The sequence below is a fragment of the Heptranchias perlo genome, chromosome 22 (assembly GCF_035084215.1).
Source record: "Heptranchias perlo isolate sHepPer1 chromosome 22, sHepPer1.hap1, whole genome shotgun sequence".
Taxonomy (NCBI): domain Eukaryota; kingdom Metazoa; phylum Chordata; class Chondrichthyes; order Hexanchiformes; family Hexanchidae; genus Heptranchias; species Heptranchias perlo.
Genome location: NC_090346.1, coordinates 16,212,914 through 16,238,096, shown reverse-complemented (window position 1 = coordinate 16,238,096; position 25,183 = coordinate 16,212,914). Strand labels below are relative to the sequence as shown.

The following is a 25,183-nucleotide window of genomic DNA, read 5'->3' as shown; positions in this document are numbered from 1 at the left end:
GCAGCGTGCAGCTGTGGACACATAGAGTTGTACGATTGGAGGATAGAGGTTTGCAATCCCCAAATGGTACCTTCAAGGGGAAGGGGATGGAGGGATACCAGCCTTTGGGATGGAAATTAAAGGAAGAATCACTTCAGGGACCATTCCCAGCAGCTGGGTACAGGGTGCTATTCACAGTGTTTCCAACAATTGGTCTGCTATGTGTTCTTGGCTGAAGATATTGCTTAGCATAGGGAGATGATGAAATGAAAAATAATGGGGGAAACACCAGTATGCAAAGAACAATAAAATGAATTGTAATAAAATATGTAAATCAGAGAATTGCAGCAAACTCCAAGACACTTATTTGAAATAAAAAAATGCAAACATTGAAACTTTTTAAAGAATGCTGGAAATACACATGTCTGTCACTGTCTGTAAAAGAGAAAATGTTTTGAGTCCAACTCTTTAGCTCAGGAAAACAAGTTTTTTATTTAAAAAGTTTAATTACACACCTATGATTTACATAAAACAATCACAACAACAGACTCCAATTTTGAAGAACACTATCCTTCACTCCAGCAGGTCATACAAAAATAACTTTTATCTTTAATATCCTCTCTGGTGGGGAATCAGTCTGTTAGAACAATAGGTAGTCTCAGTGAGTTGGTGTTCTAAGGTGTTACATCTGTGTGAAGGATACAGGTTTTGCCAGTGATTTCCTCACTGGCTGGTTCCCCAACTTTGTTGGGACTTAAGAGATGGATGTAGACAAGGAGAAAGACAAAGGGATGAATCAGTGTAAATCACACTGGTCTACCTCTTAGCAACCCAATACTTAACTTGTTCCATTGCTTTGCCACTCAACCGAAGAATAGAAAGAGCAAAATTTAAAAAAAATTATAATAAGCCCAGTAGTAGTTTACTAGCATTAGATTTTTAGTGGTACTTAGAATAGAGAGGATACTGACAAGGAGCCGTGGGTGTGATTTATATCTGTTTGCATTGATGTAGTGTCTTCTATGTCAAAATGTCTTGAGCGTTTCACACAATTAATTACTTTTGAAATGCAGTAATTATTACATTGGCAAATGTGGCAGCATTTCTGCCACAGCAGTATGATGAATGACCAATTCTGCATTTTTTTTGTGGTGTTGTTTGAGGGAAGAATAATGGCTAGGGCACCAGGAAAACTTCCTGACCTTTTAAATAGTATCAGTGGATATTTAAAATCCACCTGAACCACGGGAGCAGGCACACTGAACCTTGGTTAAACATCTCATCTGAAGGAGGGTATCACCAATAATGCAGCGCTGCAGCATCATAGGAAAAAAGACCACACTCCATCTAGTTCTACCTTCTACCGTCCTGCTAAAGACTTGCATTTGTATACTTGGTCGTGTGATACAACGATAATGAAGTAGTTGACTAATCATGGCAATCAATTAGTTTACAACAAACTCCACAGGTCCAAAGTCCTCCAGAGCATGCTCCAATCACCACATGTCATGTCTCAATTTACTCAAATCAGCCTGGGCTATGTATTCTAACCCTGCTATAGGACTCTTTCCTGTCACTATCTTTATGATTGTAAACAATTTTACAACACCAAGTTATAGTCCAGCAATTTTATTTTAAATTCACAAGCTTTCGGAGGCTTCCTCCTTCCTCAGGTGAACGATGTGAAAAGGAGGAAGCCTCCGAAAGCTTGTGAATTTAAAATAAAATTGCTGGACTATAACTTGGTGTTGTAAAATTGTTTACAATCGTCAACCCCAGTCCATCACCGGCATCTCCACATCTTGACTATCTTTATGGTAGGTGGGTTATGGTCAGTGGTGCAAAGGGGGATATAGATCAGATCCAGCCTCTATTCATTGTACTGGATTACCAGCCTCCCTGAGCAGCGCCGTTTGCGGTGGAAAGTTGGTAGCGCAGGTGGACTCGGGCCGCGCATGCGTGTTACTACCCTTTTAACGACTGCCGCGGTGCACGCTGGAAAGCTCAATTCTTCCCAAGATGGCGTCGCGTGTCCTCTCTCGGTGCGTCCGCCGGTGGCCGCAACCTTGGGGCGGGCCAAGGGCAGGCCCGAGAGTCGGGGCCCAGCTCCCCGCCGCAGCCAGCAGCAGCTACTCTCAGCACGTTTGCAGCCGGCGGTCTCCTGCCGCGGCGCTCCGAGCTCAGGTAATAGAGATGGTGGGTAAACCGGGGCCTGAGCCGGGGACTGACCTCCGGTCTGAGATATATATATATATATGTGTATATATACTGCTATCTGGGCATGAATAAAAGACTTACATTTATGCAGCGCCTTTCAGGAGTCCCAAAACGCTTCACAGCCAATTAAGTACTTTTTGAAGGGTAGTCACTGTTGTAATGTAGAAAATGTGGCAACCAATTTGTGCACAGCAAGATCCCACAAATAGCAATGTGATAATGACCAGATAACCTTTTTTAGTGGTGTTGGTTGAGCGATAATCTAGGGTGTCACGCCAGTGCAGTGCTGAGGGAGTGCTGCACTGTCAGAGATGCCATCTTTTGGATGAGACGTTAAACCGCAGCCCTGTCTGCCCCCTCGGGTCGATGTAAAAGATCCTATGGCACTATTCTAAGAAGAGCAGGGGAGATCTCCTGGTGTCTTGACCAATATTTATCTCTCGATCAACACCACCAGACAACAGACGGATGCCATTTAAATAGAATGCTCCTTGCTTCACCATGAACTCAGATTAAAGCACAGACTTGGTGGTGATGCCTTCCTTGTTGAAGAGCCTGCTGGATCTCATTGTCCAGGTGTCATGAACAATAGCCGCTTGGATGAGGCACTGATGGGTTATTGCTGTCAGTGGAGCAATGTCCCAACACACATTTTCCAGCTGAGTATTAATGGGATTGACTGTATTTGTAGGTGGAGTTGCCAGTTTATCGACTGTAGTTATGCTTTTGGTGTTTCGCCTGTACAATATATTGGAGCAATGGTGTAATGCCTTTGAGTGTAAGTACAAAGCCTTCAAAGCAGTAGGCTGTGCAGTTTGTGTATTAAATGAACCCATGTGTTAAACCGTTTCTTTCTGTGCTCTTTTGCAGAGATGCAGTCCGTTTGTACAGTTATGTTGCCAGTATGGGGATCTGCCTACTCTCTCACTGGACAACATCCGGGAGCGAGTACTATACGTGTTAAAACTGTACGACAAGATTAGTCCTGACCAGGTACAGGAACAACTTTATCCTCCTTGTGGTGGTCATCTGTAAATTAGAATGGGACCTGTTGTAATAAAATCAGGGCCCCAATAATTCCTAGCCAATTTCCCCAACAAGCCCAACCAAATTCTGTGGTAAGAGAATGTAGATTCTGTCTCGGCTCTACCCATTTCCTGCGCCACATTAGTACGTGGTCTGGACATTTTTTTTCCCCTTAAAAATGTGACACCAACAGCTTTATTTTATAACAGCGACGGTTAAGAGAAAGGCACTTAAACTATAAACTTAGTGTCTGATGAGGAGGAGATGAGACCCAAACAGCAGAGCAGGGACTGGAGCAGAAACCAGGAGCATGGAGAAGCCAATGGCACTGAGCCATTGCATTATACACATCTTGTCATGCAAGATTTGTGCAAAATATTTTTTTGTGCTTTTAAGGTGAAATATTTTTTAAAGTTGGCTGTACGTAGTTGTCGTTCTTCTTGTTTCCGGGGGAGTGGAAACAATATACAAACACACTCTAGGGATATTTCTATTTCTATCGAGATTATCGGGACCAGCTGATTTCCCGGAGGGAAGTTATTACATATACTCATTAATTATATCAAAAATACTCTCGTGTCTCTGAAATGTTAAATGTATGCAAAACTTGCAGATGAAAAGCAAATTATATACCAACAAAGAGCCTCAATTTTTAAATATAACATAGTGGTATGCAGCATGATAATCTTAATGTGACACAAAGTATATTGTGGATCAACAAGTATACAATGCAAGAAATGGTGAAACCCAGCCCATCGCTTTTGCTTTTTGTTTCCAGCTATTTACTTGGAATCTAGATTACACTCCCCCCTTCCTCCTCTTTCCTGTCTTATTTCCTCTTCCCCATTTGAGGCACATTGACTTTGATGTCCCCAAATGGGTACATTGAGGTGCTGCCGAAGAAGCCGTGGCAACTTGTAGTGCATGCAGTGGATAGTACACTCTGCAGCTACAGTACGCTGTTGGTGGAGGGAGTGGATGTTTAAGCTGGTGGATGGGCTGCCGATCAAGCGGGCTGCTTTGTCCTGGATGGTGTTGAGCTTCTTGAGTGTTGTTGGAGCTGCACTTCAAGTTCTCACTGCAGTAAGTAGTTAATATTTTACAGTAAGCTCAACATAGCGCTTAGCCGGATCAGAATGGAAGGAAGGATGTCTGTTTAGTCGTCCCTGATTGTTTTCCTTCGTTGTTCTACTAATTCTAACCTCTATGCTGCAGCACGTTACATTCAGCTAAAAGATTCTGAAATTGTCTTTGGAACAGTTTAAAGTATTTTATTGTCAATTATTTGCTGCGTTCTTTTACTTTTGTGTAACATCTTGTAAATAAATTCACCAACTACTTTTAGCCTAAACAGTGTAAGCGGTGGGCAGCCCACGTGGGTCTCAAGTGCTTTGTGCTGTTGTGCTGTGCTGTCTGTCCCCTCCGTGAGACGCAGAGAGTTGTAAGTGACAGGTCCTGGGAGATGCTTGCGGGTACTGCCTTTATACTGTAGAGTAAAATGTTATCGGGGAAAGCCAGAATTGCACCAACCAGCTTGCAGCAAGCCAGACGCCAACACCCTGCCTGCCAAACGGCAACCGGACGGAAGACTTAAGATGCCCAGGGTCGGGGGAGCAGGAGATGTGGGGTCAGAATCAGTGCTTACGGTCGGAAGCTCAATGCAGGAATCCCGCAGGAAAAGGAGCGGAAAGTTCCGTATTAATTGAACTGTAGTTTTCTCTCGTTTCTGGCGGGAAATTTGAATTTCAATGACTCACAGCCATTCTTCTTTGTTCCGTTTCTCAGTGGGAGAAATTCCGCAGCGATCCAGCGTTCCGTGGCTGCAGAATGGTGGAGTGATGGGGGGCGGGGTCCCTGGATATTGAGTTACATCGAGCCTACGCCACAAAAACAGGCCATTCAGCCCAACTGGTCCATGCCGTCGTTTATGCTCCACATGAGCCTCCTCCCTCCCTACTTCATCTACCCCTATCAGTATATCCTATCCCTTTCTTCTTCGTGGGCACAGAATGAGCCGCAAGCTTTACAAACCGCTCAAGTGTTTCAGGAGGTTGGCACAGCTGGTGTGCGTTTGCACTTCCTGGGCAGTGAGAGTGCCAGTGGAAGTGAATGAGTCCGAACGTGTCCCCACCCCCCACACAAGATGGTGATTGGGAGGTTGGGATAGTCAAAGGGAATGTAACACTTGGTCCCTCTCGCAGCCTTCCTCCTGCCTAGGAGAAAAGCTCCTCGGAACTCGTTAGGAGGCAGCGAATCCCTGGGCCCGTAGTCTTGGTCAGGGGAGAAAACCAAGGTTATCTGTTCACTGTTTCTCGGAGGGTTGATCCTGTTGCTGGTTGGGCTGGAGGATTCTTTGTGGATTGTTTCTCTTGCTCACCCAGAACCCTCTGTATTTACAATCCTTTCTTTTCACAGCTTTCAGCAAGCTCTCATTTCATGAAAGATTTGGGGTTGGACAGTTTGGATCAAGTAGAGATCATTATGGCCATGGAAGATGAGTTTGGTAAGTCTCTGTACGTGTGGGGGGATTGTGTCCCGCTGAGTGTGTCGTGTTGCTGCAGTCCTGCCTCCTCTGAGAGTTTGTAACCAGTTTTGTTCCCTCCATTACCTTGCCCCCTCTGAATTCTGCCCCCTTCACCTGAGGCCGCTGTCTTGTACCGTGGTGCAGGTTCCACGCTCACAGACGGCCCCTCAATATCGAGCTCAAGTGACCAATCGTCACATGTGAGCCTGGACAATGTCAGCCTTTTCAATCCATGGGTATCGCAGTCCCTATCTGGTTCTCAGCCAGTGTCTACAAGCAGGGATGGGGAAGTCCAAGGAGACTAATTGTAGTTACCCCCACCGGGAGGGGGGTGAAGGAGGGCTACCAACCATTTGTACATTTACTTTCACATCACAAAAGCCATTGATTGATTAACCAAGGGTGCGACCAGGTCAGGTGAAGAGGTGACCCCCTCCGCCGTGTACTCCTAGCTGGAGTATCCGTGCTTCCTGAATCAATCCTTTAAAGATGACCATTTAGGATGATCCTTTTCACAAAATCCTGCTGCTCTCTTCTCTTCACCCCCACACCCTGTCGATCTCAACCCCCAGGCCACTGATTTGCGGGTTGAGTCGAGGTGCAGGCTGGGGGCCAGGCACCTCGCTGCAGGACAGCTAGAGACTGACCCTGGGCAGGGTTGGTGCAAGCGATGAATGAATGATACCCGAGGGCGGGTGATTGAAAGGCTTGATACCTACAAAATCACCAAACAAAACCCACTTGGACCAAATGCCCATGGAGTACAATGTGTGCCCTGTGCTGGGGTGTGGGGTGCGGGGTGTTGATCTGTATGTTTGCCGGGCTGTCGGTCTCCCGGAGTCTCTGATCTCTTGTGTCTGTTGCAGGGTTTGAGATTCCGGACGTGGATGCGGAAAAGTTAATGACGCCCGATGAGATTGTAACTTATATCGCAGACAAGAAGGACGTGTACAGTTAAATGTTTTTGCCCCCTGGAGAGAAAGAGAGGGTAAGAGCTGGGGGGGGGTGGGGCGGGCCGGTGGAGGGGGTGGGGCGGGCCGGTGGAGGGGGTGGGGCGGGCCGGTGGAGGGGGTGGGGCGGGCCGGTGGAGGGGGTGGGGCGGGCCGGTGGAGGGGGTGGGGCGGGCCGGTGGAGGGGGTGGGGCGGGCCGGTGGAGGGGGTGGGGCGGGCCGGTGGAGGGGGTGGGGCGGGCCGGTGGAGGGGGTGGGGCGGGCCGGTGGAGGGGGTGGGGCGGGCCGGGCCGGGGGAGGCCCTGGGGTGCGCTGGGGAAGACAGCAGATCATCTGTTCCCTCCACTCAGTCGAGCACTTGTGTTGATGATGAAATAAAATGTTTCTCTTTTCTCCCCCACAGCAGGAGGCACAACATCCTGTCAGGAGCAGGGACTCTTGACTGAATTTCCCCCCCCCCCCCCCCCCCCCCCCCCCCCAACCAAGGTGTCTAGCGGTCCTGAGTCCCCCTGACTGAGACCAGCTATCTCTGTATAGACTGGGGATCAAACCCGGGACTGAAGGAAGGATGTTTTACCCCAATCAGTACTGAGAACATGCAGCAACATCACAGCTGATCAGTGACAATTTTGATTTCCAAAAACGCTGTGGAAAAATTAGAAAAGTACATTTAAAAATCCTGAGACCTGTGGTTTTGTCTTTGCAGGTGATTATTGCTGGGAGGATGTGAAAGGCCTGATGTGGGGATCGCAAAGTGCTGCTCTGTGGTTTTCGTTGTCTGATTATGTTCGTTCAGCCCATGATATTTGAAGTTCTTGAACACTTATTTGACTTCAGGAATTAATAAATTACTATAGGAGACTGGAGCCTGGGCGTGTGTCTGCTGTTTATTCACCCACCGACTCTGATACTCTTCCTGCCCGTGAATTCTAGATTTGTGAGCAATAGAGGGCATTCTTCACCTCCCCCTGACCTCTGTGACCAGCTGGTAGGGAGGGTGTTGAAGTTAGACCACAGGTGATACTCCAGCCTTTTAATTTTCTTTTCTCCCTTTCCCCTACGTTCGACACCTTGCCTTTCCTCAGTGCAAATAATTTGTTTTTCAATTTAATGCTATTACCCTTCATATGAATCCACTCTGCGGTTGTCAAATTGCTGCTGGTGGCAGTACTAATGGCTCAGTGTCTCCGTCAGCAGGAGATGTGTGGTACTGCAGCTACTTGTAAAGTGAACATTAATCATTGTGCTGTTTCAATTCATTTTGTCAATTGAATTTGATGTTTAGCTGCCTAGTGGCTGTGTAATGTGCCATGAGCCATATAACAACAACTACTTGCATTTACATAGCGCCTTTAATGTAGTAAAACGTCCCAAGGTGCTTCACAGGATCGTAATCAGACAAAAATTGACACCGGGACAAAGGAGACATTAGGACAGGTGACCAAATGCTTGGTCAAAGAGGTAAGTTTTAAGGGGGGGGAGGGCATCTTAAAAGAGGAGAGTTGATGAGGTTTGTGGAGGGAATTGCAGAGCTTGGGGTCAAGATCACTGAAGGCACAGTTGCCAATGGTGGGGAGAAGGACATCGGGGTGCTCGAGGCCAAACAGTTCCAGTTTCGATGCCTGGTCTGTGCTAAGTTAGTGATTTCCAGCTAGAATAATAGTTGAGACACTGAAACTAGTCACAATGCCCATGATCTAACGAATAGAAAATCACTGTGTTCCTGTTCCTGATCACTGTCCAGTGACTCCTGAAAAATGAGCATTAGACAGGGATGGGATCAAGCTCACACCCCACAGTCAAACAGCAGAACCTTTAATGTAGCAAAATTTCCCAAAGCACTTGGTGGGGGGGGTGGTGAAGGAAGAGGAGAATAGATAGCAAGCAAGAGTTAGGGGAGCTGGCTAGGGGAGAGGTGTTTTCAGGACGCTTGCAGGTGGGGAATAATGTAGCAGGGCTGAGTGGGGGGTGGGGAGTCGCGATAAGCTGGAGTTAGGAGTGGAGGGAGGGGGAATGTGGTAAGCAGGAGTCGGAGGAGTAGACGGTGTAAACAAGGATGTACGGTGGGGAATGTGGTCACGGAGAGATCGCTAAATGGGGGTGAGAATTTCAAAATCTATTTGTCGGGGGGCAGGGTAAAGACGGGTGAGGGAGAGTTGGATAGGAGGAGAGCCGCAGAGTTTTACAGGTTGTAGTTTATGTGGGTAGAGCTTGGGAAGCCGACAAGGTCGGTGTTGGGAAATAGAGCCTGGAGGTGCAGGGAAGAGAAGGTGAGAAATAGATAGTGAAGGGTCATAATTGTGGAGATGGAAATCCGCTAAGGGACGCAAAGGTTCCGCACCGTGGGCAGAGGGGAGGCAGGAATTGAGGACCAGGGTGACGGTTATGTTAGGAGCTGATCAGAATGGCTTCAGCCTGGTCAGTATTGAGCTGGAGAAAGTCCTGGCTTGTTGGGCAAGCAGTGGAGCAGCACTATGAATTGGGTGGTGAAGGAGATAGCAAGTGAGCTTGGTGTTGCCAGAGTACCAATGGATGCCAACCCTGGGGTGGGGCTGATGTGGCTGAGGGGAAGCATGTGTATGAGGAATAGGAGCCAATGGGTGAAATTTTGGGGTGGGAGGAAGGGCCACTGTTGGAAATATGTTTACAACCTGCAGAGCTGGTGGAGCAGTGCTGGAGAATGGGGCGAAGTCGATGATGGATAACTTGTCCATCAGAGGGTAGCAGTGACTTTTGACCAGGACAAAATACGCCTGGGGAGGTATCACAGCTGAGCCCAATCCTGATCCCATTCAATGGACGTAAATGCCCTTTGCAGCAGGGGTCAGGAGCAAGAGCTGTTGCTGATTTCCAACCCTGGGGCACTGAGGCCAACTGCAGTGCAACAGCTGTCCTGGGAATCCCAGATGATATTGTCATTAATTGGGGTCTGCAGAAATACTCACCTGGCATGGAGGATATGTTAAATAGTCCCCAGTAAGTGGAGCATAGACCAGCTGGTGGGACACTGCTGCATGGGAATTGGGAATGAGGGAGCTTGTTCAGAGCCAAGGGTCTGCATCCAGTCTACTGTTAATTCGAAGTTGCTTCATTTTGAATTGTTGGATAATTTGAATGTTTTGAACAGAAAATGTCTTTGAATCATCAGCACCCTGTCCAGTGAAACGCAGGTGGCTTCAGTGATTATTGCACTGTGGAATAATGGTGCACAAACACTCTCGATCTAGAATCATAGAATTTACAGCACAGAAACAGGCCATTCGGCCCAACTGGTCTATGCCGACGTTTATGCTCCACACGAGCCTCCTCCCTCCCTACTTTATCTAACCTTATTAGCATAACCTTCTATTCCTTTCTCCCTGACGTGTTTATCTAGCTTCCCCTTAAATGCATCTATTCTATTCGTCTCAACCACTCCATGCGGTAGCAAGTTCCGTATTTTAATCTCACTCTGGGTGAAGAAGTTTCTCGTGAATTACCTATTGGATTTATTAGTGACTATCTTATATTTATGACCCCTAGTTTTGGACTCAGCCGCAACTGGAAACATTTTTTCTACGTCTACCCTATCGAACCCCCTCATAATTTTAAAGACCTCTATCAGAGAAAAGAGCCCCAGCCTGTTCAGTCTTTCCTGACAGTTAGAACCTCTCAGTTTTGGTATCATCCTTGTAAGTCTGTTTTGCACCTTCTCCAGTGCCTCCCTATCCTTTTTGTAATATGGAGACCAGAACCAGGCCACTCTAAGCTTTGGCTGTGGGACGTGGGCACTCGGTACAGACAGGATGATTCCCATTGCTTCTCCAGGCAAGAATCCAGCTCTTACCTGCTTTAAGCTGCACTCATACTCCCCCCTTAGTGGTGGGTTAGAAAATGGCATTGGGAGAATGCATGCTAAACCCAAGGGGGAAATAGGCTGGAGAGAAACACAAACATGTAGAACCTAGAAAATTTACAGCACAGAAGGAGGCCATTGGGCCCATCGTGTCACCCAGCCTAATCCCACTTTCCAGCACTTGGTCCGTAGCCTTGTAGCTCCCGGCACATCCAGGTACTTTTTAAATGAGTTGAGGGTTTCTGCCTCTACCACCCGTTCAGGCAGTGAGTTCCAGACCCCCACCACCCTCTCGGTGAAAAAATTTCTCCTCAACTCCCCTCTAATCCTTCTACCAATCACTTTAAATCTATGCCTCCTGATCATTGACCTCTCTGCCAAGGGAAAATCTTTGTAGTTTACAGTCAGGAATCACTATTTGTTCCTGTAAATGTGATTTATTTTTAATTAGACAGTGAGGGTGTCACAGTCACACCCGATGCCTGGGGGTCACTGGGTAGTAACCAGGGAATGGCAGGGATGGGGTTGTAGCCCTGAGCCCACCACTGAGCGGGATTTCGGGATCCTGAAACACTAAAGGACCGAGATAAGGAGAAGAAATACTACATTATTTCTGCAGCTTTTGTTTTCACCGCGTAGAGGCACTAGTGAGTGGATCTTTTCAAGTAAATAGATTTGTATTCATACAGCAATTTACTACACCCAATTTATATAGCACCGGATCTCTCAAACTCACCAATTTATCAATGTATTCCGTTTAATCTTTCTGTCTATAGTGGGACTAATTGGGTAGCTCTTTCAAAGAGTCGGCACAGACGATGGGCCGAATGGCCTCCTTCTGTGCTGTAAGATTCTATCTCCGTTTTCCCTTTCTTCCCTTCCCTTCCCCTCTCTTTCTTTGATCTCTCCTCTTTCCCTGCTTTTCCTCTCTCGCTCTGCTATCTCTCTTTCTCACAGCCCTTCCCTCTGTATCTCTCCCTTCTCAGTCTCTCTTCCTGCTCCCTCTATTTATTTTCCTGATCTCTCTTTTGCTCTCTATTCCCTTTCCCTGGTCTCTCTCTCTCTCTCCGTCTCTTTTTCTCTCTCTCTCTCTCTTTCTGCAGTCTCTCTCGCTCCCACTTTCCCTCTTGTCTTTTCCCAGTTCCCTATTGATTCTCTCCCCTCTGGATCTCTCTCCCATTTCCCTGACGGATATCCTCTCCGGCAGCCTCCCAACCACAAGCGCTGAGATATCAGGAGCAGCGACCCATCCTCCCGCCGCCCTGCCTCTCACTCCGATAAATGCAGCTCCCGGGCCGGCCGCCGCTCGCTCCCCTCTCCCGGCACCTCGGCTTCCCCCACTCCAGCCACTTGGAGGCAGCGAAGACGCCGGACTATGTCGACCGGGGCCGGCTGGCTGCTGCTTCTCACCAATGCAGGTAACCCGAGCATTCACTCCGAAACCGAGGGGCAGAAAGGGTTAGGAGGGAAGCGTTGGGAGAGATTACAGGGAGATGCGTTCATTCTGGGATTTTATCGCGATGTATTTATTGCATCGCTCTGTGTTTATTGCATTGCATTCTATTCTGTTATATTACATTGTATTATAAATCCCACATTGCGTGTTTATGGGGGACGAGTTGCACCCTCACTGACCTGAGAAACTTTTGTAAGAGTTTGGAAGATTCCCTGCGATGCTGCAGCCCACAGCTGTTCTGTACCCAGTTCAGCTCTCCCTTTTCCCAAGAACAGCACTGACTGTCCCAGTATTGACTGTGCGTACAACAGGGCGTAAAAGGTCCCATGCCACTACTTCGAAGAGCAGGGGAGTTCTCCGCGATGTCCTGGCCAATTTTAATCCTTCCATCAACATCACTAAAACAGATGATCTGATCATTATCACGTTGCTGTTTGTGGGATCTTGCTGTGCACAAATTGGCTGCTGTGTTTCGGACATTACAATAGTGATTACACTTCAAAAGTACTTCATTGGCTGTAAAGCGCTTTGGGGCGTCCTGAGGTCGTGTGTGCGGGATTAGGCTGAATTCGTTACAGTGCCTGCTGACCCTCATGGTCTAGGGTCACGCCTGAGGAGTGGGTGAGGTTCAGTTGGGTAGCTGTGGGACTGTAACTCAGTGGGAGTCATGACAGGTGTATAAAAACTTGGCCAAAGAGGCAGGTTTTAAAGAGCATCTTAAAGGAGGAGAGAGAGGCGGAGAGATTTAGGGAGGGAATTCCAGCACTTAGGGTCTAGGCAGCTGAAGGCACTGCTACCACTGGTGGGGCGAAGGATATCGGGGATGCGCAAGAGGCCAGAATTGGAGGAGCGCAGAGATCTCAGAGGGTTGTAGGGCTGGAGGAGGTTACAGAGGTAGGGAGGGGCGAGGCCATGGAGGGATTTGAAAATAAGGATGCGAATTTTAAAAATACAGAGAATTCTAACTTCTGAAACAATTGAGGTCTGTGTTCTGCAGGATTTCTCCTTGCTATGAACCCCTTGGACTGTGGTGGTGTTCTGTTGCCCAGTGTCACCCATAGAACCCTACAATATTCCCTGCTGGACACTGACTCCGTCAATGGGACCAGTTGTTCCTGGATTCTGCAAGCGTCCCCTTCAGAGACTGTTGAGCTAGAGATTATCTCCTACCAGGCAGGGTCCTGGGCAGACCCCAGCTGCAGCTCTGCTTACCTGGCCATCAAACTGGGGGCGACACAGAAGGAAAGACGATTCTGCGGCCTGTTCTGGGAAAGCGTTGCCAAGGATGGCGGGAAGCTCGTGATCCGAGGGAAAGGGCCTGCTGTGATCATCCTGCGAGCAGCAGCCTCGGACATGAGGCAAGGGTTTACACTACGGTACGCGGGTGAGTTGTGGAACATTGTTTACAGCCTTTGTACAGAGTGTGTCGGAGGGTGGGAATCTGTATCTATCTGTGTGTATTAACTGTGGGTGTCACTCTGACTCTGTGTGTGTGACTCTTTTATGTGTCTATATATATGTGCGTGTGTGTGTGTGTCTGACTCCCTGTCTGTGTATGTATGTGCATGTATTTGTGTGCTCCTCCCTATCTCTGTAACCTCCTACAACCCCTGAGATCTCTGCGCTCCTCCAATTCTGGCCTCTTGCACAGCCCCGATTCCCTTCACCCCACCATTGGCGGTCGAGGCCTTCAGCTGCCTAGGCCCTAAGCTCTGGAATTCCCTCCCTAAACCTCTCCGCCTCTCCACCTCTCTCTCCTTTAAGAAGCTCCTTAAAATCTGCCACTTCAATCAAGCTTTTGGTCACCTGTCCGAAAATCTCCATGTTTGGCTTGGTATCAATTTTTGTCTGTTATGCTCCTGTGAAGCACCTTGGGACGTTTTACGACGTTGAAGGTGCTACAAAATCACAAGTTGTGTGTGTTTCTGTGTCTCTGACTGTGCGTCGGTCACAGTCTGGTATGTGGGTGTTGCCGCTATTTTATCTGTCATTCAAAAAGTAAACTGGGTGTAAGTGATGAGGGAGTGATGTATTTCGAGAGTGATATTGAAATTACAGCCAGGTATCTTTGCCAGAATTCCAATGCCATTTTGTTCTCATCCTTAGTATCTGTGCCAGACGCAGACCGGACAGGGATTGACACAAAAGCCTTGGAGCCACAGACATCGATTCCATTACCTTCTCTCACTGAGTCCCCGGCCTGGAAAGAACGTGAACGAGCCAACCTTAGCCAAGGAGAAGCCGTGACATTCACTACATCAACGGGACAAGGGCAGGAAATAATTCCGGGATACCCCAGCACACTGACTGTAGAGGAGAGACTGAGACCTCTCTGCATTCATCAATCCTCCCAGTCTCCCGGAGACCCCAAACTCCCAGTACATCCTTCGGATCAAACACTGGGGACTCGAGCTCATTCGGAGCTGGGAGACATCCCAACATCAAAGGAATCACACCCCCGAGCCTCGGTCCACCCCAAATCTCTGGAAACACAACATTCCCCAGAAAGGTCTGGAAATTCACACGATCTTGGAAGCCCACTAACTGCTACTGTTTCAGACTCCATCTCCACCCTCAGACTGGGCTCCATCTCCACCCCGAGACCAGGCTCTATCTCCACCCCCGGACTGAGCTCCATCTCCACCCCTAGACCAGGCTCCATCTCCACCCCCGGACCGAGCTCCATCTCCACCCCCGGACCGAGCTCCATCTCCACCCCCGGACCGAGCTCCATCTCCACCCCCGGACCGAGCTCCATCTCCACCCCCGGACCGAGCTCCATCTCCACCCCCGGACCGAGCTCCATCTCCACCCCCGGACCGAGCTCCATCTCCACCCCCGGACCGAGCTCCATCTCCACCCCCGGACCGAGCTCCATCTCCACCCCCGGACCGAGCTCCATCTCCACCCCCGGACCGAGCTCCATCTCCACCCCCGGACCGAGCTCCATCTCCACCCCCGGACCGAGCTCCATCTCCACCCCCGGACCGAGCTCCATCTCCACCCCCGGACCGAGCTCCATCTCCACCCCCGGACCGAGCTCCATCTCCACCCCGGGACCGAGCTCCATCTCCACCCCCGGACCGAGCTCCATCTCCACCCCCAGAACTGGCATCATCTCCACCCCCAGACCGGGCTCCATCTCCACCCCCAGACCGGGCTCCATCTCCACCCCCAGACCGGGCTCCATCTCCACCCCCAGACCGGGCTCCATCTCCACCCCCAGACCGGGCTCCATCTCCACCCCCAGACCGGGCTCCATCTCCACCCCCAGACCGGGCTCGATCTCCACCCCCAGACCGGGCTCGATCTCCACCCCCAGACCGGGCTCGATCTCCACCCCCAGACCGGGCTCCATCTCCACCCCCAGACCGGGCTCCATCTCCACCCCCAGACCGGGCTCCATCTCCACCCCCAGACCGGGCTCCATCTCCACCCCCAGACCGGGCTCCATCTCCACCCCCAGACCGGGCTCCATCTCCACCCCCAGACCGGGCTCCATCTCCACCCCCAGACCGGGCTCCATCTCCACCCCCAGACCGGGCTCCATCTCCACCCCCAGACCGGGCTCCATCTCCACCCCCAGACCGGGCTCCATCTCCACCCCCAGACCGGGCTCCATCTCCACCCCCAGACCGATCTCCATCTCCACCCCCAGACCGGGCTCCATCTCCACCCCCAGAGCGGGCTCCATCTCCACCCCCAGAGCGGGCTCCATCTCCACCCGCAGACCGGGCTCCATCTCCACCCGCAGACCGGGCTCCATCTCCACCCGCAGACCGGGCTCCATCTCCACCCCCAGACCGGGCTCAATCTCCACCCCCAGACCGGGCTCAATCTCCACCCCCAGACCGGGCTCCATCTCCACCCCCAGACCGGGCTCCATCTCCACCACCAGACCGGGCTCCATCTCCACCCCCAGACCGGGCTCCCCCTCCACCCCCAGCCCGGGCTCCCCCTCCACCCCCAGCCCGGGCTCCCCCTCCACCCCCAGCCCGGGCTCCCCCTCCACCCCCAGACCGGGCTCCATCTCCACCCCCAGACCGGGCTCCATCTCCACCCCCAGACCGGGCTCCCCCTCCACCCCCAGACCGGGCTCCCCCTCCACCCCCAGCCCGGGCTCCCCCTCCACCCCCAGCCCGGGCTCCCCATCCACCCCCAGCCCGGGCTCCCCCTCCACCCCCAGCCAGGGCTCCCCATCCACCCCCAGCCCGGGCTCCCCATCCACCCCCAGCCCGGGCTCCCCCTCCAGCCCCAGCCCGGGCTCCCCCTCCAGTCCCAGCCCGGGCTCCCCCTCCAGTCCCAGCCCGGGCTCCCCCTCCAGCCCCAGCCCGGGCTCCCCCTCCAGCCCCAGCCCGGGCTCCCCCTCTAGTCCCAGCCCGGGCTCCCCCTCCAGCCCCAGCCCGGGCTCCCCCTCCAGCCCCAGCCCGGGCTCCCCCTCCAGCCCCAGCCCGGGCTCCCCCTCCAGCCCCAGCCCGGGCTCCCCCTCCAGCCCCAGCCCGGTCTCCCCCTCCACCCGCAGCCCGGGCTCCCCCTCCACCCGCAGCCCGGGCTCCCCCTCCACCCGCAGCCCGGGCTCCCCCTCCACCCGCAGCCCGGGCTCCCCCTCCACCCGCAGCCCGGGCTCCCCCTCCACCCGCAGCCCGGGCTCCCCCTCAACCCGCAGCCCGGGCTCCCCCTCCACCCGCAGCCCGGGCTCCCCCTCCACCCGCAGCCCGGGCTCCCCCTCCACCCGCAGCCCGGGCTCCCCCTCCACCCGCAGCCCGGGCTCCCCCTCCACCCCCAGCCCGGGCTCCGTCTCCACCCCCACCCCGAGCACCCTCTCCACCCGCAGCCCGGGCTCCCCCTCCACCCGCAGCCCGGGCTCCCCCTCCACCCGCAGCCCGGGCTCCCCCTCCACCCGCAGCCCGGGCTCCCCCTCCACCCGCAGCCCGGGCTCTCTCTCCACCCCCAGACACAGCTCGCTCTTCAATCCAACCCCGAACTCCAATTCAACTCCACCCCTTAGCCCCAGCTCCTTCTCCAGTCCCAGCCCCATCCTTCCGTTCTCTCTATTCTTACCTGGAAATATGACCATGACCAATCATACACAGTTACTAAGTTTGAAGAGTATACTTGCTCCATCTTCAGATCCTCAAAACGAAGACCAGGAGAGCCTGATGAGTCGAAGCAGAATTAAACTGAGCAGCCAGCCTGCCCTGGGCTCATCAGATGGACCGTGGAGTGTGTTCTCCAGGTCACACCCTGAGTCCAACTCAGGGCAACAGCTGCTGCTGACCAGCCCCTGGACAGTGGGACCCACTGAGGTGAACACAAGTGGAGAAGATGTGGTCACTGGAAGTGATGCCAGAACCAGTTTGACCAATACTTCACCAGGGCAGCCAAAATCCCACCCAAAGACCTCAGAAGAACTTGTAGCCAGTACATCACCAAAAACTGACCAAGTGTCAACTGCCCAATCAGCAGGGAGGATTCCACCATCATCGGCGACGGCATTTGAAGTGTCCTTTGTCACCGTGAGCACTTTGGGAGACGAGGTTTCCCGCGGTCAGCAGAGGAGCAGCCAATGGGACCGCTCGTACCCGCGTGACGAGGGTCTGTCAGCAGGCCGCGAGGACCAGCGAGTGTCCGGGTCCCAGATACGGTCCGAGGCGGAGGTTCCAGTCACACCTCCGACCCCAGCCCGCGACCTTTCCGCCCATCTAAAAATTCTCGCCAATGAGGGACCGGTGGAGATATCCCCGGGGAGCGATTCACTGGACAGGGTGGAAAGAGCCAGTACAGCAGGCAACACACCACGGACCAAGAGCCAAGACCAGGCCTCCCTTCCAGGCGTCCCTGCCAGCTCCAGTGAGCTTATCACACCTCCGTCGGAGCAAGACGGGAAACAGGAAAATGAGTCAGAGCCACACAGGACTTTCTTCTCTCAGGCCACAGACATTCCTACATCAGAGTCACTCTCCACACAAAGTACAAACACACAAAAGCAGCTCGATATAATTCGTTGGAAGTTGAATTTCCAAGATAGTTCGTCAGACTTTGATGGGACCATTACATCAGCCCACAGCCAAGTAATGACTAACGCGGTGTCCAGGTCCTGGAACCTGTTTGAAGTTCCTGAACTGGTGGCTCATTCTTCAAACCTTCCAGTTCAGGAAGTTACTAACGTCCCTGAAACAGACGCAGAAACACTGAGCCGTGAGTCAGAAACCAGCGGCCATTCAACTCTCCATGAAATACTTCCAGCGGTTACCTCTCTGGATGGTGCAGGCACGACACAGGCAGCTCGATCACGGGTACCGGTAACTGATGAAAATACCCTCGCAACACAAGGGGCATTGTCCACTAACGGAGGCTCGAGCTCTGTTTCTTTCACTCTAGGTGCGACTCCCACTGCTGTTTCTGTCGATGGGAGTGAAGGCCACATGGCGCCAAGTGAAATGACGAGGGATGACAAGGGCGATACTGGCGGGGGGTCTACCATTGTGGCTGCTGGAGACACCATGGTGGAGGACAGGGAGAAAGTGACTGTGTTCATCTTCACCAAGGACGGAAGGACCAAGATGTTGGTGACTGACAGCCAAAGGTTGGTGGTTACTCCAAGGGCTAAAAGCAGTTCAGGAATCTCGGTCATTTCTGACTTATCAGGGACTGAAAAGGACGACAGAAGAATGAATAATCTCCGTGGCAGCACTTCAGAAACAATGGTTACCACAAAACTTTATGGTAAAACCCTTTGGTTTGAGGGAGGAACCAGTTCATCGTCAAACGCTGGAGGGGAATCCACGGCAGAATTTCCAACAGGGGTTAACACTGAATTTGGGGACAGCATCCCATCCACCTTGAGCCCAAGAACACCTGCACCAAACTCAACCAAACCAGGCTCACCAGCAAACGTAAACCCACCACCTGTTGAAGTTGACCGCAGTACATCTCCAACCCGAGAGATGGACCTTCCAACCCGAGAGATCTTTTCAACCACCCTGACGATCACATCGTTGCCAGGGAGATCTTCTGCAGGCTCTGCGGGGTCTCCATCACTGATCAATCCCAGGGGAACCTTTGCTCCAACTTCAAGTAAAACCACAATGCCCAGATCTGACGAGCCAGCATCATCTCCTGGAAGGACAATCGAGCCACGAACGTCTGCCTCTGAGAGGCTGAAAGAGACCTCGGCACCAGCAATGAATCAAACTTTACAGGAAATGACGGTGGTGGGCAGATCAGTGGTTGTCTCAGGGACTCCATCCTTTACTCCAGGACTCTTGGATCTAACCCAATCTGACACTGGATCTCCATCTCCTTTGCTCCCCGTGGTCACCTACTCTGATGTTGTTTCAGTTTCAAGCTTGGCACAGCTTTTGCCATCTGCACCCACCCTTGAGACAGCATCTCAACCGCCGGCTGACCAAACGGGCATGGTGAGTTCACAAACGCTTGGCAGCTTCTCCGCACCCTCTGGTCAACTCGGCACAGCATCAAGTGTCGCAGATAGCGAGGAATCAGCCTTGTCAACCACCATAAATTTGAAGATTTCAGCTCCTCCTTCTCCAGCTGCTTCTTCTTCTGAAGAACTTGCAACCACTGCAGGACCTCTCTCACCAGGGATGCTCCAGGTGAATCAGTCGGTTTCACTGCCCGATGATGGTTCTCCAGTGCCCAGTGTCACCCATGTTAGCATAAAGGATCTTAACAGTGATCCTTCCCAATCAGCAGAGCCCGGGGTAAGTGAACAGTGGCAAAGGAAAATATTGTCAACGCGCAATGCTCCACAGTCCTCCACAGCTGAGGGCTTTTGGACCTGGAGTCAGCCCGATTTAGTGACGGTGGAAATGTTGACCAGTCCTGAGGTTGTCTCAAACTCGGGGTCATCAGCATCCCCCGAAGGAGTCACATCACTTTCAGCACTTACCATGGTACCCAAATCAGTGAAAACTCACAGAATTCCCACCACCTCGACACTGAGCAAGGTCAACAGCTGGACACCAAGCAGGAGCAGCAGCTGGACACCGAGCAGGAGCAGCAGCTGGACACCGAGCAGGAGCAGCAGCTGGACACCGAGCAGGAGCAGCAGCTGGACACCGAGCAGGAGCAGCAGCTGGACACCGAGCGGGACCAACAGCTGGACACCGAGCAGGAGCAGCAGCTGGACACCGAGCAGGAGCAGCAGCTGGACACCGAGCGGGACCAACAGCTGGACACCGAGCGGGACCAACAGCTGGACACCGAACGGGAGCAGCAGCTGGACACCGAGCAGGCACGACACCTCCATAACCTCGCCCACCCTGGGCATCGGAACACTGGCGTCACAGATGCCAACGTCGCAGCCACTGCAACATAGGGCTGACCTAACACCGTCAAGTGGTAATACCGAGACAGAGAGAGCCACGCGACCCACGGTACACCCACACACACCGGGCACACTCAGGGAGATGAGGAATCCAGTTCCATCGTTCGCTCCATCACAGAGACAGGAACAGATTTTCATCTTGGAGAACCAGCCGCCACTGATCAAAGGTGGGTTTAGTTACCAACTGACCAATCCTAGGCTCGAATCGTCAGGGTAAAAACCACCATAACTGACCTCTGACCCTGGGCCTGAGTTTCTCTGCTTGTTGTGTTGGGGAGTGTCGACAATCTCTGCACAGAGAGATCGTAAACACACTCAGAACAATTCAATCCCTGAGGTTGGATGAGAGACCAGGAGATGATGATTGGTCGAGTTACCCTCACTAGAATCATCAAGGGGCATGACCAGGGACACAGTTAGTGACACAGCAACTTCAACACTTCCCATTGTGGAGCAGTCGGATATAGAGGATCAACACTGGGAACAGTGGGATATGGAGGATAGACACTGGGAACAGTGGGATATGGAGGATAGACAGTGGGAACAGTGGGATATGGAGGATAGACAGTGGGAACAGTGGGATATAGAGGATCAACACTTGGAACAGTGGGATATGGAGGATAGACACTGGGGAACAGTGGGATATGGAGGATCAACACTGGGGAACAGTGGGATATAGAGGATAGACACTGGGAACAGTGGGATATAGAGGATAGACACTGGGAACAGTGGGATATAGAGGATAGACACTGGGAACAGTGGGATATAGAGGATAGACACTGGGAACAGTGGGATATAGAGGGAACGTTTCAAATTTGGAGCAGTTCAGAAAGTGGAAGTGGCTGGTGGGGTTCGAATGGGAACCTCCTGCAGGGAGAGAGCGGACGATTTGTGGGAGTCGGTTTATCGGAGAGACCACACTAGCAGCGGAGGGGAAATCACAGGTGTTTCCATCTCCGGGTCATTGTGTACGAGCTTTACTCAGAGTTTAGTCTAAATGTTGATGTGGAAAAATGATGAAAGTTTCCAAAGGTCTGATCAATGAAACAACCCCTGTTGCTGGACAGCAGCCAACGAGTAAACCCCAGGCTTCAGTCAGGTGTTCCACAGCACAGGGCCCGAGGCGCTGACAGGGACAAGGTAACTGACTATTAATACTTCATCATTTCTGTGACGGCCTGACCCCTTTTTTGGTTATTTTTCTCCCCATGTTGGGTATTACATAGAATTTACAGCACAGAAATAGGCCATTCGAACAACAGTCTGCAGTCCCTCAACCAACGTCACTAGAACAACAACAACTTGCATTTATATGGCGCCTTTAACAAAGCAACACGTCCCCAAGGCGCTTCACAGGAGCGTAAATCAGACAAAGCTCGACACCAAGCCAAAGAAGGAGATATTAGCACAGGTGATCGAAAGCTTGGTCAAAGAGGTAGATCTTAAGGAGCTTCTTGAAGGAGGAGAGAGACGGCGAGGTTTAGGGAGGGAATTCCAGAGCTTGGGGCCCAGGCAGCTGAAGGCACGGCCACCAATGGTGGGGCGAAGGGAGTCGGGGATGCCCAAGAGGCCAGAATTGGAGGGGAGCAGAGATCTCAGAGGGTTGTAGGACTGGAGGAGGTCACAGAGATAGGGAGGGGCAAGGCCATGGAAGGATTTGCAAACAAGGATGAGAATTTGAATTTGCCATCTCTTCCAGAGGGTGTTGCTGTGAAGATTCCATCAAAACTCGTTCTGGACATGAACTTCAGCCTTCATTTGAGAGACCCAAAATCTGAAGACTACCAGAACCTGGCCGAGGATTTCACACAGAAAGTAAGGGCTCCAAATCACACTCCTTTCCATAAATCTCTCGTCCCAGTGGCCTTGTTCCAAAGTGGTCTCGGTGTAGTAAGACAGAGTGTAATTGTGCTGTTGTGCGATGTGCCCACTCCCCCACCCTCGGAGCTGATAAGGGTCTCCACAACTCGCAGAGGCTCCTTGTTTCCTCCTCCCGACCCCAGCCTGTGCCAGACGGTGTACAGAGTGTGATCACAGCGAGACTCAGTTACACGGGAACTCTGCCGTTTATCTGCAGATTCTCGATGCTCTGGTTGGCCAGACTCTGCTCACTTATTTAACTTCCCATGTCACCAATTTCCTGATTTTTATGAGTGAACTCTGCATTCACGGCCTGAGGAAGAAGCCTTCTGGTCTTCCCTCTCCATTGGTGCATCACTGGGCACCTGCTCACACTGTTGGTGTTTACACTATTGGTGTATCACTAGGTAACTGCTCGCACTGTTGGTGTTTACACTATTGGTGTATCACTGGGCACCTGCTCACACCGTTAGTGTCACTGGGCACCTGCTCACTCTGTTAGTGTTTACACTATTGGTGTCTTGCTGGGCACCTGCTCACACTGTTAGTGTTTACACTATTGGTGTATCGCTGGGCACCTGCTCACACTGTTAGTGTTTACACTATTGGTGTATCACTGGGCACCTGCTCACACTGTTAGTGTTTACACTATTGGTGTGTCACTGGGCACCTGCTCACACTGTTAGTGTTTACACTATTGGTGTATCACTGGGCACCTGCTCACACCGTTAGTGTCACTGGGCACCTGCTCACTCTGTTAGTGTTTACACTATTGGTGTCTTGCTGGGCACCTGCTCACACTGTTAGTGTTTACACTATTGGCGTATCGCTGGGCACCTGCTCACACTGTTAGTGTTTACACTATTGGTGTATCGCTGGGCACCTGCTCACACTGTTAGTGTTTACACTATTGGTGTGTCACTGGGCACCTGCTCACACTGTTAGTGTTTACACTATTGGTGTATCGCTGGGCACCTGCTCACACTGTTAGTGTTTACACTATTGGTGTATCGCTGGGCACCTGCTCACACTGTTAGTGTTTACACTATTGGTGTGTCACTGGGCACCTGCTCACACTGTTAGTGTTTACACTATTGGTGTATCGCTGGGCACTGCTCACACCGTTAATCTTATAGGAAAGTGAGATAATTTTAAATTCACACATACGATTTTCTGCAGGTTTCTCCATTTTATAAGAAAGTTCCTGGATTTCAGCAGCTGCTGTTTAAACGCTTCAGGTGATTAATGTTAATCTCATTTATTTACTCATCATGCAGTCTGATATAGAGTTCACTTCCCTTTCATTCCATCCAAAATTGGCATTTACCAGAACTTCTAACATTAATACTCTGCCTTTACTCCAACATTAATGCTCTCTACCATTGCCTTCAACATTAGTACTCTGTAGCATTGGAGAGTAATACTTTGTGACCATTGTCTGTGTCTGGGGTATTGTGTGAACACAGTGTGTCTGGGGTATTGTCTGTGGACGCTCTGTGTCTGGGGTATTGTCTGTGGACGCTCTGTGTCTGGGGTATTGTCTGTAGACGCTCTGTGTCTGTGGTACTGCCTGTGGACGCTCTATGTCTGGGGTATTGCCTGTGGACGCTCTATGTCTGGGGTATTGCCTGTGGACGCTCTGTGTCTGGGGTATTGTCTGTGGACGCTCTGTGTCTGGGGTATTGTCTGTGGACGCTCTGTGTCTGGGGTTTTGTCTGTGGACGCTCTGTGTCTGGGGTATTGTCTGTGGACGCTCTGTGTCTGGGGTTTTGTCTGTGGACGCTCTGTGTCTGGGGTATTGTCTGTGGACGCTCTGTGTCTGGGGTATTTTCTGTGGACGCTCTGTGTCTGGGGTATTGTCTGTGGACGCTCTATGTCTGGGGTATTGTCTGTGGACGCTCTATGTCTGGGGTATTGTCTGTAGACGCTCTGTGTCTGGGGTATTGTCTGTGGACGCTCTGTGTCTGGGGTATTGTCTGTGGACGCTCTATGTCTGGGGTATTGTCTGTGGACGCTCTGTGTCTGGGGTATTGTCTGTAGACGCTCTATGTCTGGGGTATTGTCTGTGGACGCTCTGTGTCTGGGGTATTGTCTGTAGATGCTCTATGTCTGGAGTATTATCTGTGGACGCTCTGTGTCTGGGGTATTGTCTGTGGACGCTCTGTGTCTGGGGTATTGTCTGTGGACGCTCTGTGTCTGGGGTATTGTCTGTGGACGCTCTGTGTCTGGGGTATTGTCTGTGGACGCTCTGTGTCTGGGGTATTGTCTGTGGACGCTCTGTGTCTGGGGTATTGTCTGTGGACGCTCTGTGTCTGGGGTATTGTCTGTGGACGCTCTGTGTCTGCGGTATTGTCTGTGGATGCTCTGTGTATCTGTTCCTGGCTGTTGCCTTGTTTCACCTTCCCCTGTTTTCGCAGTGCGGGGAGCGTGCTGATTGAATTTGACGCTGTCTTCATTGCGAAGGAAATCCGAGCTTATCTGCTGGACCCCGACTCGATCTTCAACATTACCGGCCTGTGCCATGAGATCGCTGCCGGGTTTGTGATCGGCGGCGCCCGGGTGATGAGAATGTACGTTACAGGTAACTTCACCAAACTACTGTATAAATCCTCCTGTCTCCAAAAAAACACACACACATCCCTGATCATAGAGGGGAGGGCCGGTCTCCCCTGGGATAATGTCTTTCCCTTGTTAGCCGCTCCCCTCTTGAGTATTCTCGAGTATAGAAGATTAAGGGGTGATCTAATCGAGGTGTTTAAGATGATTAAAGGATTTGATAGGATGGATAGAGAGAAACTATTCCCTCTGGTGGGGGAATCCAGAACAAGGGGGACTAATCTTCAAATTAGAGCCAGGCCGTTCCAGGGTGATGTCAGGAAGCATTTCTTCACACAAAGGGGAGTGGAAATCTGGAACTCTCTCCCCCAAAAGCTGTTAAGGCCGGGGATCAATTGAAAATTTCAAAACTGAGATTGATAGATTTTTG

General features: G+C 51.5%; 2 protein-coding genes across 2 annotated transcripts in view; both read left to right on the top strand.

Annotated features, from left to right (window-relative positions):
• The first annotated feature begins 1,963 nt into the window (after nucleotides 1-1,963).
• LOC137340873 (acyl carrier protein, mitochondrial-like) lies at nucleotides 1,964-7,562 on the top strand. The gene is made up of 5 exons (XM_068003678.1): nucleotides 1,964-2,163; nucleotides 3,067-3,189; nucleotides 5,638-5,725; nucleotides 6,613-6,734; nucleotides 7,403-7,562. Exons 1-4 carry the CDS (start codon nucleotides 1,999-2,001, stop codon nucleotides 6,702-6,704), a joined length of 468 nt encoding a protein of 155 aa, XP_067859779.1. The 5' UTR covers nucleotides 1,964-1,998; the 3' UTR covers nucleotides 6,705-6,734; nucleotides 7,403-7,562.
• A 3,851-nt stretch (nucleotides 7,563-11,413) lies between these two features.
• si:ch211-14k19.8 (mucin-2) overlaps nucleotides 11,414-25,183 on the top strand; it is a 27,762-nt gene continuing 13,992 nt past the window's right edge. Inside the window, exons 1-8 of the mRNA XM_068003751.1 lie at nucleotides 11,414-11,949; nucleotides 12,985-13,371; nucleotides 14,094-15,266; nucleotides 15,622-15,694; nucleotides 16,078-20,504; nucleotides 22,037-22,152; nucleotides 23,377-23,435; nucleotides 24,615-24,778. Coding sequence (XP_067859852.1) covers nucleotides 11,907-11,949; nucleotides 12,985-13,371; nucleotides 14,094-15,266; nucleotides 15,622-15,694; nucleotides 16,078-20,504; nucleotides 22,037-22,152; nucleotides 23,377-23,435; nucleotides 24,615-24,778 — 6,442 coding nt within the window. The 5' untranslated portion in view covers nucleotides 11,414-11,906. The remainder of the gene's footprint in view (nucleotides 11,950-12,984; nucleotides 13,372-14,093; nucleotides 15,267-15,621; nucleotides 15,695-16,077; nucleotides 20,505-22,036; nucleotides 22,153-23,376; nucleotides 23,436-24,614; nucleotides 24,779-25,183) is intronic.

Bases quoted from the DNA above. Each gene is read 5' to 3' on its own strand.
- LOC137340873 (XM_068003678.1), top strand. From the start codon at position 1,999: ATGGCGTCGCGTGTCCTCTCTCGGTGCGTCCGCCGGTGGCCGCAACCT. The intron at 2,164-3,066 runs GTAATAGAGATG...GCTCTTTTGCAG, and splicing joins CCGCGGCGCTCCGAGCTCAG to AGATGCAGTCCGTTTGTACA. The intron at 3,190-5,637 runs GTACAGGAACAA...TTCTTTTCACAG, and splicing joins ACAAGATTAGTCCTGACCAG to CTTTCAGCAAGCTCTCATTT.